Consider the following 16,114-nt stretch of genomic DNA (forward strand, 5'->3'; position numbering starts at 1 on the left):
TTGCATTGCAGAAACAAACAATTCTAAACCCAAACATCTCCGAGATGTGAGACCAGACAAAGAACGACACCGAATCAACAATGATGATAAAAATAACCAGGCAACATTTTCCCTCGCCCAGACGCAGGTCACCTTGCTCCAGTTCTGGAGATCTGCAGTCAGAAGAGCCAATGTGGATCGCTCGTCCCTTGGGCTCACTGCCAGTGGGCGGGACCACATGGGGGGTGGGGGGGTTTATCGGGTTCTTAGCGATGTGGGTGGCAACCCTGGCTGTTCAATTGTGTTGGATAGGATTTTCGTGCATTTGTATAAAATATTAAATTAAATTGCCATTTTGTAGACCTGGTCAGTGGGGAACCATTTGACCCCAAAATTATGCTAGATTTTCACGCTGAGTAAAACTGAAATTGGCACGCTGATTCTAAAATTGCTGTCAATTTTTTTTTTCTTTTTTACAAAAGACCTTATTGTCCCTCTAACAAAATTCCACTAATCAGCTGTGATTATGATGAGGTGAGAGGTGTGTGAGGCTCCCAATAGGTCAGTACGATCAATCAGACTAAAACTCCGTGATCTGCACCCAAAAATAAAGAGCAGCCAGACCAACTCAACAAAAATCGTGGTCTCCAGTATCACGTTTTTATCGATATGAAATAAAAACTGAAAACGGAATAATAAAATTGGAGGAAAACAATCTGATTACAATGAAGTGAAATGTGACTAAATTGTATGAGGTTTTAAATTGAATGAAGCTCAACTTGGATCACATCATAGCGTGTGTTGGCATGTAGCGTCGTGTCAGCCGTGTTTGTACATCTCTTTTAGAGGGCTTTAAAGAGGGGAGGGGGCAGTTAGGGGAGGGGTTGTTGGCAGGAAGGCATCCCTCGCTCACTCTCTCCTCTTGTGTGATTTCGCCTGTGTAGTGTGACCCTGCGCCCCATCAGGGGAGCCATGTCCCATTTGACATCTGCCTGTTTGTTAGGGAAGGGAGGGTGGGGTTGCCCATATGGAACTTAAACCCCTCTCACCCCCAACCCTGACATGCACACACACACAAACACAAACACATGCACATCTCCTGCTGCTTGCTGCCTTTGTCTTTGCATGTCATGCCATTCCAGCACACAAGCCTGTCGCAAGCAAGCTGAGGGAGGGGGGGGGCTTAAATTGGTCAATATTTGAGTTATGATCAAAATTATCTGAAATTATATACACACACACATATACATACATATACATATATATACATATATACACAAACACATATATATATATATTTATATTTAATATTTATATTTATATATATGTGTATGTGTGTGTGTGTGTGCAACAGTGAAAAAAATCGACTTAATATATTATTTTTCTCCATACTTATGTTTTTGAATTAATAAAATGTTTTTGAATTCATATCATTGCCTAGTTATTCGTGTGTAACTCGTCATTTCCTGCATATCGGGCGCACATTGCTTTCGTCACACCAGTTGGGCTTCCGTATCAACTTCCGTCTTCGCTCCCAATTGCCGAGGGTAAGTCGCGTTTTTAAGAGCTGCTACTGTGTTTCATTATTTCCTTTGAGAATCGAGTCTTTTGTGTTAATTCTATATATAAACAAGGGGAATAGTTACAATGTCAAAGTATGCTGTGTCATTTTTACTCGGAATTGTTGTTTTACTATTGGTTTTCAGTGACGCCGTATTGGCGCGAATTATTTTTTGTTTCGTGACCAACGCTAAGGAAGCATTCGTTTGATTGACAAGATTTTCCGTTTTTAGGGAACAGGTGTGCCTTCTTAAGGACAAAGTGTGTGTCTGCATTGTCTTCTGCAGGTATGTTTTTCTTCGACGTCAAATTTCTGCCATTGTTCTATATCTCTTCCACTCAGCGAGCTTTCTCATTTTGACCACTAGCTGGCATTGTTTTTCCCATTAAGCTTGATTTTTCTGCTCAAGATGCTTCAAGTTAAATAGTTAACGTATGATGACCTAACTGAGTTGTGAATATTTGCAAGCGGCGTCAATTAATTAAAATATTTTGTGGTTTCATGCGCATTATTTTGAATCAAGGATTGTTTTCTCTTTTATTTATAATGAATTTGTTAATGGCCCTGCTGCTGCACACTTTAACGTCCTCACATGTGGACATGCAGCACCAATCACCCCCGCGTGGATTACGCAGTGACACAATGATTCAGTGTGTGAGTTATCACAATGGCGCTGGATGTAGGCTAACGACTTTAAATGGGCTTGTGTGATGGTGACAAACCTGCTGGTGATGCTGCGTCCCGCACAGCCATCGTCTCGTAACCTGCTTAGCATAATACCTCTTGTCCAAAGGGGCTTACCGTGAATTAGGTTGTTAACACATTGATGCACATCTGTTGCGCCCATTGCTGGGTGGCAAAGACAACGCGGCCCACGGAAGCTTTGTTTGGAAATGCTGGCATTCATCAGTTTACTGCGACCGACTCTCTCTTTTTTGCTCAAACTGGCACAATTATTGTCTCGTTGTAACTTTCGGACCTATCGTGAAATTGCATGCTGTCATAAATTCCTTGAAAGACAAACATTTTGAGCCTTTGGGGTTTTTTTTTCTTCTTTTTTTTGGGGGGACCCTTTGGCTTTTTGTTTGTTTAAATTAAAGGTTAAAGTAAAGAAAGGAATGTATTTTATGGGTTGCATTTTGAAAACTTTCAAAAGAAAAATGACAGAGAAGAGAAAAAAAGAGATTACATAAAAAGTGTGATTTTATTTTATTTTTATGTCCAAAATTGGACTTACATATTTTTTACAGGACAGCGACGATATATCATCGGAATATTTTTTAGGAAGAAAAATAGAACATGTAATCAAGTGCAACCAAAAGTAAATAACTTTTTTTTCAAATTAATGTTGGAACACAACATTTCCACAAAATCACAAGTTTAGAATTGTCCTGTACACCTTCACCGTCTTGTCAAAAACCCTTATGTCCATTTTTTTTCCATTTTTCTTATTTTTATGTGAATGCAACTTCCGCTTGACAGACATTATGTTAACATGAAAATAAAAAAAAAAAAATCACAGGACAACGACGATATGTTCGTAAATGAAAAGGTGTGCAATGTGTACTGTACAAACGTGTGTGTGTGTGTGTGTGTGTGTGTTTGCGCGCGCGCATGTGTGCCAGGGAGTAATTATAGAGAATAAAGGGCTGCTTGTACAGAGTGAAACTGTGAGGTTTGAAGTGAGATGGAAGATGCTTTTCTGTTTGGCTGAGCACACTCAATGGTGCTATTCAGCCAGCCCCCTTACAGCCTATTGTCCTCCCACCAGTCGCCCTGCACACACACACACGCGCACGCGCACGCGCAAAAGATGCGGCATTGGAGGGATGAAGGAGCTCACGCTGAATGCGATGGTTAAAGTGGAGATGCTGCGGTGAAAATGAGTCATTTTGATTCTAGAAATGTTTTAATTTAATTTTATTATTATTGGATATTATCTAAACCGTATTACAAGTCCATGGTGGTCTAGTGGCCGTCCGCAGCCAGGGTTCGACTCCCGGTCAGGGAACTTACTTAGCGGCAGCTGTGTCCAAGGTGGTTAAGATCATCACTTTCCACCGCGGTTGCGCTTCATGGTACCTACCGGCAAAACGTGTTCAAAAAGTTCAAGTTATGTGAAGTTGTTTTTTGTTCTGTTCGATTGATTTATGGCATGTTACGTTGGCTCACATTATGTCACGACGTCATTACGTTGTCTTGCGTGACATCATGCGGCGCTACATTCTGTCATGCTACGACACGTCGCACACGTTTCGTCTGACTGCATCATGTCGCGTCACGTTACATTTTTTTTTTGTTGCATTATTTTACATCGCATTGTATTCGGTTACTTTGCATTGTGCCTGCTGGTTGTTTATTGCACTCGCAACTTCCACTTCCACTTTGCTGGAGTGTTCCGTTTCTTTGCCGCCGCCACCTTAAGAAGGACGCCTTCATTAGCCGCCATTGTTGTTGTTGGAAAGCATTTCTCGTTAGTGGTGATGTGTTCAAGGTGGCATGTTTTTTTTTTCGCATTTTTTGGCATTTCCTTAAGTGAAGCGTTGCTCGTTTTATTTATTTTTTATTTCAACGATGTCAAAAACACGTAGGAATTTATTGACGCGGAACGTGACCCGAAGGTTGCCAACAAAACGGCGAGCGGTGCAGATAGTGCAGAGCTCAGCATGTTCAGCAAGTACGTGAGTCGCATACGTACACGGCGTGCACACAAAAGGGAGAAAGGAGCTTCATTCATGAGCGGCTTCTATTTGTCAGCTACTCTTCTCGAGGCAGCAAAGTGATGCGAATTTTCATTGGGTGCAAAAAACAAAACAAAAAAAAAAAAACCCTCAGCTTTCTTGGCTGCGACGTCTTTAAATCGCACACTAAGTTGATTTGATCCCGGGCACATTTATTATCCAACTGCATTATTGACTAATATCATTTATTAATATTATATACATATTTGATTTCTTAAAATAATTGATGAATCAACGGTTAATCGATAAACTTTAATGCAAATTTGGTACGATTGATATGATTATTTAATTAATCGTAGAATAATCGAATAAAAAACAATCGTGTCAGTCCTAAACACATTAATTTAATCAAGGCAGTAAATATCACAATAATGATAATAATTAGTAGTAGTATTATACAAACTGTCAAATTATTCCACGTATGATTTTGCCGATGATGTCTCTCCTTTAAGTACCTGTCCAGTCTAATATTTGGTTCCGATTAATTGACCCACTTCACCTCAAACACGCAAGGAAGTGTTTTTGTTGTTATACAATATGTTGAGATGGAAGGACACATGACTTAGGTTGCCATAAATTCAAATCAAATAATATATATAAAATCAAGCTACTACATTCTAATGTCACGCACCATGCGTTGTGGTTCGCTACTGAAAAGTTTCCATGCGACCAATTCAAGATATCACTTCCTGTTACTCTCTGTGGGAACTTACACACAATAAGCTGTCACTCTCGCTCATGTGTGTGTGTGTGCGCGTGCGTGCACCATAGTTGCGGTCAAGGCAGCGCCAGGTGATATGGGCCGTGCGGAAGGTCAGCGCCGTGATGTCACTTCCCCTTCCTCTCCGGATATTCCCAGCATTCTACCAGCACAAGCAGGGAACTCTGGGAACCAAGCGCAGGAAGCTTGGCTCCTTCAGAGAGATTTTATTTTTAAAAAAAACAAAAACAAAACTACTTTATTAACAAAATAATAGCAGTGAAATCCATGCATCTTTGGAAAAGTTCCCACGTTCCAAATTTCAATTTGAAGTTGGGACGTTGTGTAAAACGACTATGAAAACCGAGTTGAGTGAATCTCAACTGAATACATTTAAAGATTCCAGCAACGCATTCCAAAAAGTTGGCATGTTTCCCTCTGTGTTCCGTCACCTTTTCCTTTTCACAACACTCAATTATGGCGTGTTGGCAACTGAGGACAAATTGTCGAAACGTTCCCGTTCTTGCTTGTTAGACAACTTGACTTGCTCAACAGTGCGATGTCTCTGTTGTCCTCTTTTGTGCTTCATCATGCGCCGCATGTTGAGATAGGTTTGGACTGTCGAGTACTCTCATGATTAAAAAAACAAAAAAAACAACTATACATTGTTGGCAGTATCTTACCGAAATGAGCAGGAATGTTGCCATTCATACAACAACATAACAGCTTTTTGTGTGACCTGAACCAATTTCACACTTTTGGAAATCTTTGAGAAAAACACAAGACGAGATGACCAGCATGTCAGGATTGATCATTTTGGTGAGATTTTCCTGTTAAATGTAAGCAGTGGCTCAGTGAAGTTTGGAATACAAAGATATGTGTGACGAAATTGTAACGCTTGACAAGGAATTGGTTAACAGAGCAATGCCGCCCCCTTTTGGTCATTCACATTAATTGACGGAAGTTTCGTCTCACCCATTTGAAATCCGACAAGGTTTTATTTCTGTTTTATTTAATTCCATATTTAATGGATGAATGAAACAATGAATTAGTTAATGACAAATTTACATAAAACATTTCATGGTGTATTTATTTATTCATGGGATTTTAAGTCCTCCATATTTTGACTAGGAAGCGCGTGGGATGTTTCCTTAGTCTTCATTTAGGAGTATTGCAGCTGTTTAAAAGGAAAAAAAAAAACAAAAGTCAAATGAAATGTTGCGTGTTTATTTTTATTTTTATTTTTTACCTTTGACGCCGCAGTACTCGTCACACTCGGACTTGCTGTAGAACTTGTTGCCGTTTGTCTGGCAGAAGTTTGCTTTGTAAGGCATGCACTCGCCCAGCATGGAGTCGAAGGACCAGTTTTGGGGCTCACCTGTGCATGCGACAGCCGTCAGGGGGAGACGACACACCGCTGCTGGGGAGGAAACACATGCCTTCATATCAACACTTCAACTTATACTTGAAAAAAATTAAAGAGGGGAGGGGTGTCCATTTTTCACCGGCATAATTTGCCAACGTGCATGCTCACCCTCCGTACGACACCTCTGCAGACATTCCCTTTCGCTCTCGAAGTTGTTCTTGTTGCCCAGACAGCCTCCGTACTTGAACATCTGGCAGCTCATAGCGCTGGAATTGTAGAAGTAGCGCTGGTGTAGGCCGAAACAAGGCCCCGCTTCCGGACCTAAACTGCACGCCTCTGAGGGGACATTTTGAGGAGTCTTGATTTTTTTTTTTTATGTATTTATTTATTTTTTGCAACTCTTACCCGATCCGTTGAACACGAGCGCGTCATCACCAGAACCGTCCAATTCCATTTGTGCCAGCGCCACCGTTGGTGCGACGTCCCTCTTCATCCGCTGTGTCTCAGACATGAACATTATAAACATTCTCAGATCTTTTCTTAGCTCTTAGGCAACAACACATTCCAAGCAGAAATAAGAATTTTGCAATGAAATGCATTTTCGTTATCAATAACGTCACTTACCTCAATTACAGTCGTGGGTTCTTCCAACTGCTCTTCAGGTTCACAGATGCCTATAATGTAGTAAAGAAGTAAAAAAAGAAAAATTGAGCTGCTGTCTATCTTGGCTGACTTTGGGGTACTTGTGCCCAAAACCAGCTGTGATCGGCAACAAACGTTAGGAACGCGTCCAGGCAAATTGCCGTGCCCATACCTTTATTTAGTTTAATGATGATGTTGTCGTCGTTGAGCCCTTGCTCTCGGGCCAGCCTTTTAAAGTCATCCAGAAGCGTGTCCCTCACGTCCATGGTCCGACCTGCGGGATCCAGTTGAGGAGAAGCCAAACGTGGCGTTGCGGCACGACGAGCGGCCACTCACTGTAAAGCTTCACGGAGATGCTGCTTTGGCCCGCCGATCTCTCTTTGAGCGATATCATCAGCGCGTATTCCTCGTAGTTGGTGTGCATCACGTAGGCGTCCACTTCAGTGTCCCACTCTGCACAACCACACGAATGGAAAGTCGTTTTTCAGCCACTGACAACAACTCTCAAGTCAAGAGAAAAAAAGTTGCATTCAGATCATGTATGAAGGAAGATCACGGCTTCGTTCCAATGTTGACAAATTGGGCCAAGTCCGCTTTTTTATTTTTTTTAAATTTCGCCAGCGCAACCAAGTCCCAACTCCAATTTGCTTTTGAAACGTTCTTCAGATTCAAAATGATTATTTTTGGTAAAATGGCAAAATCGTAGCAAAACCACAATATTTGTAAAAAAAATTTTTTTTAAATTCCCATTTAAATCGCATTATTTTCTTGCATCCAGGAAACTAAACTAAAGCCTCCGCCTGCAAAATGACAAAAATGAAGTTTCCCCACTCTCGTTTGTTGTTTATGCTGAGAAAGGAACATACTTGTAAAACGAAAATGTCCCGGTGTTGTAGTCAGGTTGTAGTCTCCACTTCTCTGCTTACAGGTCCCGTCTCTGAACACACACGAGCAAAAATCATACGAAACGAGTGTATGCGCTGTTTTTTGTTGTTTTGAGAAGGAGCACAATTATGAAACTTTTCTTCAAATGCGTGGCAATGCTGCTCTTGTTCCTGGGGAAAATATCAATAAATTGTGGGTACATGTTCATTTTAATACAGTAATCGCCAAATCATTTTTTAAATAGAAAATCAAACAAGATAATTTTGCTGCTTTCAGAATTAAAAACTATCTGTTATATAATTTTTATTGGGCAACATACTGTAGAGATTTAATTATTATTTTTTTTCAATCAAGCTAACTAGCTTGCTAGCCAGGTAGCGAGTTAGCTAGCTATCCTCTCTCCCTTTTTTTTTATCGTCTCTCACATTTTTGGTGGTTTTGGTCATTACACATGTGTTTTATTTAGTCGTAGATCTTGTGTAAATAATGTATCGTGTGTAAAAACAAGGTCAATGCGTGATATCGCTTTAAAGACGAATGTCAGTTGAAGTGCAAGCTGTTCGTTGTGCGGATGGACGTGTTCTTTTTTTGTATACGTAAAAGTTCATCAGGTTGTGTGTGTTTTTGTGCAAAAAAAGTTGACTCTAGGTTGCCTTGTGTGTGTTTTCCAGTCACGCTACTGACTTGAGGACTGTTCTGATCATCTCCAGTTTGTCCTCGGCGGTTCCTCTCCGCAGCACCAGCGTCCCGATTGCGGAATCCTTTTTGTGGTGCTCCATGTTTGGGCACGTCTTTGCCACAGCGACGTCATGCCAAGTCCCTAAAAACTGGTATGAAAATGCGTGATAATTCTACACATTAGCAGCTGTATCAATTTCAGTCCGGTATAAAACATTATGAGTGAGAGAACACAAAAAATGGTGAGTTATAATTAAGATATTTAATTTTGGCCCGATATTTCAATGTTGTCATGCAGGATGTAAATTCATGAAACGGTTGAATACTTTTCAGAAAGCCACTTTCTACCTAATTTTTAGATTCAAATACATTTTTGGTTGTAATATTAATATTTCTTGGTGATTGTTGGGCTTTCATTAGCTATAAGCTAAATTGATCAAAAATAGAAAAAAAAAAACTCAAATCAACCTCGTATCGTGCCAAACGGGCTTTGTATGTGATTTATTTATTTTTCTTTAACTGAGCTAGCTTGTGGGTTTAATATTAGCGTCATGCGTTCAGGACAATTAGCATCTTGACATGCGTCATGAGTCCAACGTAACGGAGAGAAGTTGGTTACTTTTTAAAATCCAATATTTTTATGACTCAAATGCTAAAATAAACCCCAAGTACTGCAAGTTTTTACTTCCTTTCGGGTTTCATGTCCAAAGTACCTTGCGGCCCGGTATCGGTCCGCAAGCCTTTGGTTGGGGAGCCCTGCTATAGAAAATGGATGAACAACTGTCCCAACAACATTCCAAAACAAAAAAAAAATCAATCTACTGTGGATTCCCTCACTTTTTGGTCAACGGAGCAACTTTTAAGAAAGCTGTGCCACTCACTCTGGTTAGGTCAAAGTTCTCCTGCGTGGGATACGAAGGTTCTGGGAGAACAAGAGCCTGACTGGTCCGGGTCCATCCCAGGATGAGCGCAGACGTCAGAAACACAACTTTGAGCATGATCGCACTCTTTTAATGCGCTCGTTCGTCTCGGTGCTCGGAAATCTCAGCATGAAGCCCGCCGGGCTGTCGACCCGTGTTATATGTGCGCTTCGGCCCGACACAAAAACAAACAAGTGAAAGAGCAAAGTTCTGTTACTCATCCACGGATGGACTTCAGAATTCTGGCAAAATTGACAAATCAATACGTGATTATTTGAGGGATTAATGAATAACTTGTGTGTGTGTGGGGTGCTTTTTCAGACTTGGGTTTGTAATTAGCCAAATATTTGGGCCATGTTGCTATAAAATGTACGACAATGTTACGAGTTTCAAAAAAGGACAGCAGCAGGATACCGGAGCATTTTCGCTCCCTTGAGATGAGAGGCAATGTTATGTGGGAAGAAATAACCCAAAAAAAAAAAAAAAACAGCTTTAAAATGTGACATGGTTACATTTCTGAGTATTCAGTATTCATTTCTGAGTCAAGTTCCCGAAACACGGATTGGACCCGTTGTTCTCATTTGCGATGATGATGATGTCATCCCTCATTCCATGCGTTCGGACCAACGTCTTGAAGTCGTCCAGCACGCCGTGACTAACGTCCAAAGATCGAGCTAAAAAAGATACAATAACAGTCAGGATGCTTTGAAAACAAATCTTCATCTCGATTCAACTCAATATCAAATATTGTAAAGAAATACGTACAGTGAGTTAAATTGGTCCACATGGTCGACAGTTCTCAACTGAAATGTTCTGCATGCAATTATACTGGTCAACAAATGTGTATTTGATCAAATTGGATGTGGCGCTAAAAATTTCAAAAAAATTTTCTGATTTGCCAAATCTGCCCTTGCGTTGTTTCTTTAGCATATCAGGGTTTCATAATATTATTTATAATAATAATTATAATGATACTAATATTATAATCTCTGATATGTTTTGTAATATTTATGAATTAAAGTTTAGGTTCAGCAACATGTTTTGTTTTTTTTTCCTAAAATGTCCTAGCTATAAACTACGTTTGCTAAAATCCATACTGTGCAAGCTTTTATTGGTCAAACTTATCTTGAAAACCTAATGTGCTCAAGAAAAAAAAAAAAAAGACAAAAAGGAAAACCAATTTTTTTTTTTATCGTAACTCACAGTAAAGTTTGAAGATGGTGGTCTTATTCTGCGATGTTCTTTCCGTGCTCAGCAGCCCCATCATGGCGTACCACTTATAGTCGGTCCGGACCACGAATGCATCAACATCCACATTGAGTCCTTAACGGAACAAAACATTCATGCGGTGGGAAGGGCAGTTATGGTTTGCTCCATTATGAAAAAAAAAAAAAATTAAAGTGCACTCATTATAGCATTCGACATTGTAAAATGAGTACTTTTTTAACATTTTATATGTAATATATACGGCGCGTTTTCATCGTTTTTTTTACGATTATACCAATTTCCTTTGAGTGTAATAATCGTCATTGAATTTCAATTCATTGCACAGCTCTGGTTATTGCGATTGAAATGACGGCACTTACTTATGACGTAGTAGTAAAATTTTCCCGCGCTGTCTGTTAAAGCGTACTGAGTGGACGTCGCTTTGCATGAACCATTCCTACGCAAAATGCAGAAGTAGAGACTTTTACAGATAGAAATAATCAGTCCGTCATTGCAAAGTACAAGTTCCGAGCTACTCTACTCATTTTCCAGGCTTTCTTCTTGCACACCCCCCCAAAAAGATTAAACCGTAAAGCTGTTTCACCTTTGTTAAAAAAAAATGTGGTTTGTCCTTTTGAATATTTCGACTAATAATAAAATAAAAAGGTGGCTACGTTTTCCCACCTGGGAGATGTGGCCACCACAGCGACGTTCCCCCGCTCAGCAAGTTTGAGGTCCATCATGACAATGACGGGACTTCCCTTCTTTTTTTGCATATAATGAGGACAATCCGAAACAAGCGCCACCTCGTACCACTTCCCCAGAAACTGCAAGGAAGCACATAATCATCATTAAAAACAAGCAAAGTTGGACTTGCGATGTGCTCACCTGGGCTACGTCAAAGTTCTCCTGCGGGACAATTCCACTTTCTCCATGCAGGATCCAGTCAAAGAGCAACAGAAACGCCAAACTCCAAATTCCCGGCATCCTTCTTTCTGCGTTGGAGGGTTAGTCGCTTCCCACAAGCGCAAAGATTGTTTTGTTGACTTTTTTGTAGGTTGTCGGGCAAAGTTCGTTGTGCAAGTCTGTGTTTGCGCAGCATGTCTCTGCTTGGGATTGTATAAATAAGAACTAGACTGAAATTGAAAATGCCACCGTATTAAACTTTTAACAAGAATGAGCTTTCGACTTCTAGAGGCGCTATGAACGATCAACATGAAAACACATGAACAAAGTTGGCCCATGTGTTCATCAAAAGCAAAAGAGAAAATTAAATTCAAACCGTTATTGTCCGCCTCTTTGTCAGTGACTGTTTGAACATTTGCACTGCACTCTTTCATATGGCAAAATAATAAAAAAAAAAAAATTAAATTATTTAAATGAATCAAAATATGTTGCACATAATTGTATGGTTTACTTTGTAACAAGCAAGCCATTGTTGTTTTTAAATGCTGGTTTGGACCAGCGGCAGAACACGTGCTTTGGTTTTTCGGTGAGTACAGACAAACTCGGCCTCCTTGTGGTTATTAAAAGAATCTCGATTCAACTCACCAATTCCTCTTTTGAGATAAAATACAATACAGTGGCAACATTTGTGAATAAGTCCCATTTTCACCTTCAAAACATGCACACTTTTTTAAGAAGTCGAAAAAATATTTATATATATTTTTTTTGCACTTGCCTGTTTTGTATAAAGCAGTGGAAATGTGGATTTTAGTGGCATGGGACATTTTAAAAAAACAAAAAACAAAAACAAAGTAGTCCCCACAAAATAGGAAAACAAGAACAATCACACACACACAGTGTTGTAATGTGTAAATGATTTATTTAAATGTGAAACAGCAGATGTGTTATGTTCTCATCCTTCTAGTCAGGTTATTATCGAAAGACAGGCGTTTACAGTAAGTGAGCGGGAGCGGGCAAAAGGCCAAGTGAATACATTGGAGGAGCGACAAGGCACCTGCAGAATGCAACACAATCACAGTGACCATGTGCTGGATATCCTAAAAATATTGCTTTATGAATGAACTCACTTATCCAGTTGGCGATGGAGGGCAGTTGTCTGTTGGTTAGAAAAACAAATGATGAATGCAAAAACTGCAATCCATTTTTACATGCTGTATGGGAGTCATCCATATTGTCAAGTTTGTCAGGAGCTCGTCACGTCACTTCCTGCCATTTCGTACCTGCTGGCGGCGGGGTGAGAATGGCTTCTCTTGGAAATCCTCGAGACAAAGCAAAGGCTTTGAACTTCTGAATGACGTCAACTCTCACCCTCTGAGTGCGCCCTGCAAGCAGAACGCACGTCACGGCGACGCTGCCCGACACGACGTGTTCGCGACGTGTTCGTCTCACCGTAAAGGGCCACCTGGGTGTACTCTCTGTGAAACACTTTGTGTTTGAGCACCAAAGCATATTCGTTGTAGTTTGTCTCCACAACGGTGATGTCCTTCACCATGTTGTGACCTGAGCAGAGAGCATTGTTCAACATGGAGTGTTGCTTCCAAGCCCAAACGCAACAAAAGGATCACCGATGGCTTGTTGCAGCGGCGAGGGGGCCCGATGAAATTAATTTGTCCGTAAAAAGCAAATGATCAAAGTGCTGCGTCAAGCGACTTACGTGTGCTGAAGTAGGTGAACTGTCCCGGAATGTTTGTCTTCTCATAGTAGTACATTTTACTGCGACAGCCTGCAGGCCTAGCACACATGCACACACGCTCTCTATGAAAAGCATGTTGTCAAATCATCGCCGTCTCATAAAAAGCATCTCCAGTAAGTCCGACTTTTTTTTTTTTTTTTTTTTTGTCTCGCTGAGACAACGTCGTCAACAGACACACTCACGTGGCGTCCCACATGGTGAGGTTAACGTTGCCGTTTGCCTGCGCCGTTACGACGCCCAGGGAGGCCCTCAGTTTGTCTCTGTACTGTACAAAGCTCGCCGAGTCGTACGCCAGGCCCACTCGGTACCACCGACCTGCAAACTAAACACACGCGTACATCATTCAGACATTTGCTGCCTCAAAAAGCGCACAAACGTGCTCCCTTAAAGGTCATTTGGGGACATCAAATAATCCATTGCTTTATACAATCAGTCTCTTCTCAAATGTCGTGTGTGTGTGTGTGTGTGTGTGTGTGTGTGTGTGTATATATATATATATATATATATAATAACTCACCAAGTTTCTAACGATATGATTAAACACTTAGAGGATTAACAATTAAGGATCAATCCACAAGTAATTGATTGTCAAATTAATAATTGATCATCAAATTAAATGATGAATATTTGGACAATCGATTAATCATTTAACGATACTTGTTTAATTTCCTCTGAACAGCAAATGTTCTCATTTCTTGTTCTACACGTCTACTGCTTTTACTTTGGGCTCAAATGATCAACATTTTGCCTCTTTTCTAACATGACCAAACCAGGAACAAATGGACAAATTAATCAATTAGAATAATTGTGAGTTAAAGTCTTCTTTTGCCATGTTGGACGTACAGTACTTTTAAGACATTTAAACTTAAGGCAACTCGAGTGCTTTCAAAACAAACAAGTCTGCATTTTAAAAACTGGCTAACTTAGCACGATGCAAAATGGCTAGTTATCTTGCTAAATTGTAATCAATGAAGGAAACACGATGAACGATAGTACAGTAAATTAAAGGTTACAAGACAAAGGTGTAAAAAAAAAAAAAAGTTGAACGTACCCTTTGCAAATTGAAATCTCTCTGCGGCTTGACGTCACTGTGCGCCATTGATGTCCACAACATCACCATGACAACGGCCACCTCGGCGGTCCTCATGTTGGCGTGGAGGGGCGGGGGGGGGGACGAAATAAAGGACGGAAGTGGACGGACTGCAACGAAAGTCAAGCGAGCGAGTTGTGCTCCAAATGGACTTGAAGCCGTCCGCAGCGATATTTGTTTATTCAGTGCGGTCCGCCCACCGAGTAGGCAGCCAATCACGGCCGAGCAGCGGCGAGGGAGCAGGAAACGGCGGCCAATTTTTTTCGTGTGTATTTTATTTATTTTTAAAACGGCGTCCAAGTGTCGGAGGAGCCAAAACAAGCGTCTGGCTCCGATAAATCCAGTGGGGGAATAAACCAGAGCTTTGTGGTTTGGAGCATCAGCTGATGTTCATGTGGGGACCTCACAAGCACAAACGTTTTGCTTTCATGAGATTTCGGGTCACGCAACTCACTTCTTCTTTGAGAACACGCAAAGATTGTTAGATTCGTTTTGCAAGCCGCCACAAACACATGCCAAAATTGTTTTATTTTTTTTTTAAGTATATATACTGTCTTTGTTCGAATCTTTTGGAGGGGGTGCCAATTACACATTTGTGGAAGGAGTCTGTCGCTTATAATTAATGAAGGGGGGAAAAAAAAGAATAATTTATTTATTTATTTGAGATAACCTACTTTACAACGATGTACTCAATATATATATTTTCCCCCCAATCTACTAATATGCTTGCCCATAGGTCCATTTCCAAAATCAGGACTTGAGTACTGCTACTTTTGCAAAAATGCTGATTTAAGAATAGTGAAGCAACATCAAAAGTTGAAGCAATGTTAGACATTTCTGCCTGCCTTACAAGTGTAAAAATACATGAACCAGGATATACGTGACACTCAATTCTGATGTTTGGGGAGGGGTCATAACAGGCCCCAACTTTCCTGTGAGGAGTTTGCATGTTCCCTGGGTGAGACAAAAAGTGACTGTGGATTTTTTTTTTTTTTTTGAGAGGTGTTTTGTCCATTCACGTTTATTCTCAGTAAATGAGCGTTTCTAATTAGACGTGGGGTGTTATGTTGTCATAAAGAACACTTTCACAGTGAACACAAGAAGCCCAGTGTTATGAAAAGCAAGCTACAATTTTATGTGAAACCTCCAAATTCAAACACCCTCAAGGTAGCGTTTGGAAACTCATCAATATTTTGTTACAAATTTGACGTCTGGCCCTTTGACTCCCATTTGAGATGAGTTCCAATGTAGTTGATTCATTCTCAATGCAGGCACAGGCTAGTTGGAAAAGGGTGTGCATACTAACGCAACCACATGACCTTAGTTTTTTTCTTACTTACCTTCTGTACAGGTCAAAGGTCACAATTGTGGAAAATGTTTTGAAATAATTCACAAAAATCTCACAAGAAAGTGGCGTTTGAACAGGGAGGGGGGGTGTAGACTTTTTATATGCTCTGTACTTGTTTTTTTTTCTATTGTATTGTATCTGTGAAGTTGATGCAAGCGAATGCAGCCGAAAAAAAAGTGTTGTTCGGCATCAATCAAAACTTGTGTCAATATTTTTTTTCTACAAAAAAAACCGATAGTCTCCGATGACCAATTTATTGAAATGTTTCCTATTACTACCTCATACTGATTAGTTCACCAACTAGAACCCGAGTCAACAATTTAAATCGTTTTTATTCAT

The 16,114-nt window shown here is 40.4% G+C and overlaps 3 protein-coding genes and 1 long non-coding RNA gene across 5 annotated transcripts; 1 reads left to right on the forward strand and 3 right to left on the reverse strand.

The window, feature by feature from the left end:
* The first annotated feature begins 1,434 nt into the window (after positions 1-1,434).
* On the forward strand, positions 1,435-11,133 carry LOC148319250 (uncharacterized). Its single transcript, XR_015839760.1, has 3 exons — positions 1,435-1,526; positions 1,773-1,826; positions 8,546-11,133. It is a non-coding gene; the product is annotated as an uncharacterized LOC148319250 (long non-coding RNA).
* Positions 6,058-9,583, reverse strand: ambp (alpha-1-microglobulin/bikunin precursor). 2 transcript variants are annotated; one of them, XM_088281447.1, is made up of 10 exons: positions 9,434-9,583; positions 8,559-8,701; positions 7,856-7,926; positions 7,326-7,442; positions 7,162-7,263; positions 6,972-7,021; positions 6,753-6,843; positions 6,516-6,683; positions 6,231-6,398; positions 6,058-6,158 (listed from the first exon to the last, which is right to left on the reverse strand). In XM_088281447.1, the coding sequence occupies exons 1-10, from the start codon at positions 9,548-9,550 to the stop codon at positions 6,133-6,135; spliced, it is 1,053 nt and encodes a 350-aa protein (XP_088137573.1). In that variant the 5' UTR covers positions 9,551-9,583; the 3' UTR covers positions 6,058-6,132. The 2 variants fall into 2 exon arrangements, with proteins under 2 accessions (XP_088137573.1, XP_088137572.1); XM_088281446.1 differs by having other exon boundaries at positions 6,231-6,401.
* Positions 9,964-11,715, reverse strand: LOC148319252 (protein AMBP-like). Its single transcript, XM_088281448.1, has 5 exons — positions 11,567-11,715; positions 11,363-11,505; positions 11,059-11,135; positions 10,676-10,795; positions 9,964-10,146 (listed from the first exon to the last, which is right to left on the reverse strand). Exons 1-5 carry the CDS (start codon positions 11,663-11,665, stop codon positions 10,004-10,006), a joined length of 582 nt encoding a protein of 193 aa, XP_088137574.1. The 5' UTR covers positions 11,666-11,715; the 3' UTR covers positions 9,964-10,003.
* Positions 11,716-12,483: 768 nt separating this feature from the next.
* Positions 12,484-14,575, reverse strand: ptgdsa (prostaglandin D2 synthase a). The gene is made up of 7 exons (XM_088281449.1): positions 14,389-14,575; positions 13,520-13,659; positions 13,299-13,375; positions 13,034-13,144; positions 12,865-12,966; positions 12,712-12,740; positions 12,484-12,638 (listed from the first exon to the last, which is right to left on the reverse strand). Exons 1-6 carry the CDS (start codon positions 14,482-14,484, stop codon positions 12,712-12,714), a joined length of 555 nt encoding a protein of 184 aa, XP_088137575.1. The 5' UTR covers positions 14,485-14,575; the 3' UTR covers positions 12,484-12,638.
* Between the last annotated feature and the right edge of the window lie 1,539 nt (positions 14,576-16,114).

This window comes from Idiotropiscis lumnitzeri, chromosome 18, assembly GCF_059441095.1.
Source record: "Idiotropiscis lumnitzeri isolate Australia: NSW breed Sydney's pygmy pipehorse chromosome 18, RoL_Ilum_1.0, whole genome shotgun sequence".
In the NCBI taxonomy this organism is placed as follows: domain Eukaryota; kingdom Metazoa; phylum Chordata; class Actinopteri; order Syngnathiformes; family Syngnathidae; genus Idiotropiscis; species Idiotropiscis lumnitzeri.

Coding starts and splice junctions, on each gene's coding strand:
- LOC148319252 (XM_088281448.1), bottom strand. CDS start 11,665: ATGCCGGGAATTTGGAGTTTGGCGTTTCTGTTGCTCTTTGACTGGATC. Junction 11,506..11,566: donor AGAACTTTGACGTAGCCCAG/GTGAGCACATCG, acceptor GCTTCCTTGCAG/TTTCTGGGGAAGTGGTACGA. Junction 10,796..11,058: donor ATTTTACTACTACGTCATAA/GTAAGTGCCGTC, acceptor TGTTCCGTTAAG/GACTCAATGTGGATGTTGAT.
- ptgdsa (XM_088281449.1), bottom strand. CDS start 14,484: ATGAGGACCGCCGAGGTGGCCGTTGTCATGGTGATGTTGTGGACATCA. Junction 13,145..13,298: donor GTTCACCTACTTCAGCACAC/GTAAGTCGCTTG, acceptor CTCTCTGCTCAG/GTCACAACATGGTGAAGGAC. Junction 12,741..12,864: donor TCTCACCCCGCCGCCAGCAG/GTACGAAATGGC, acceptor TCTAACCAACAG/ACAACTGCCCTCCATCGCCA.
- ambp (XM_088281446.1), bottom strand. CDS start 9,550: ATGCTCAAAGTTGTGTTTCTGACGTCTGCGCTCATCCTGGGATGGACC. Junction 7,443..7,855: donor GGGACATTTTCGTTTTACAA/GTATGTTCCTTT, acceptor GTGGTTGTGCAG/AGTGGGACACTGAAGTGGAC. Junction 7,022..7,161: donor CATCATTAAACTAAATAAAG/GTATGGGCACGG, acceptor ACTACATTATAG/GCATCTGTGAACCTGAAGAG.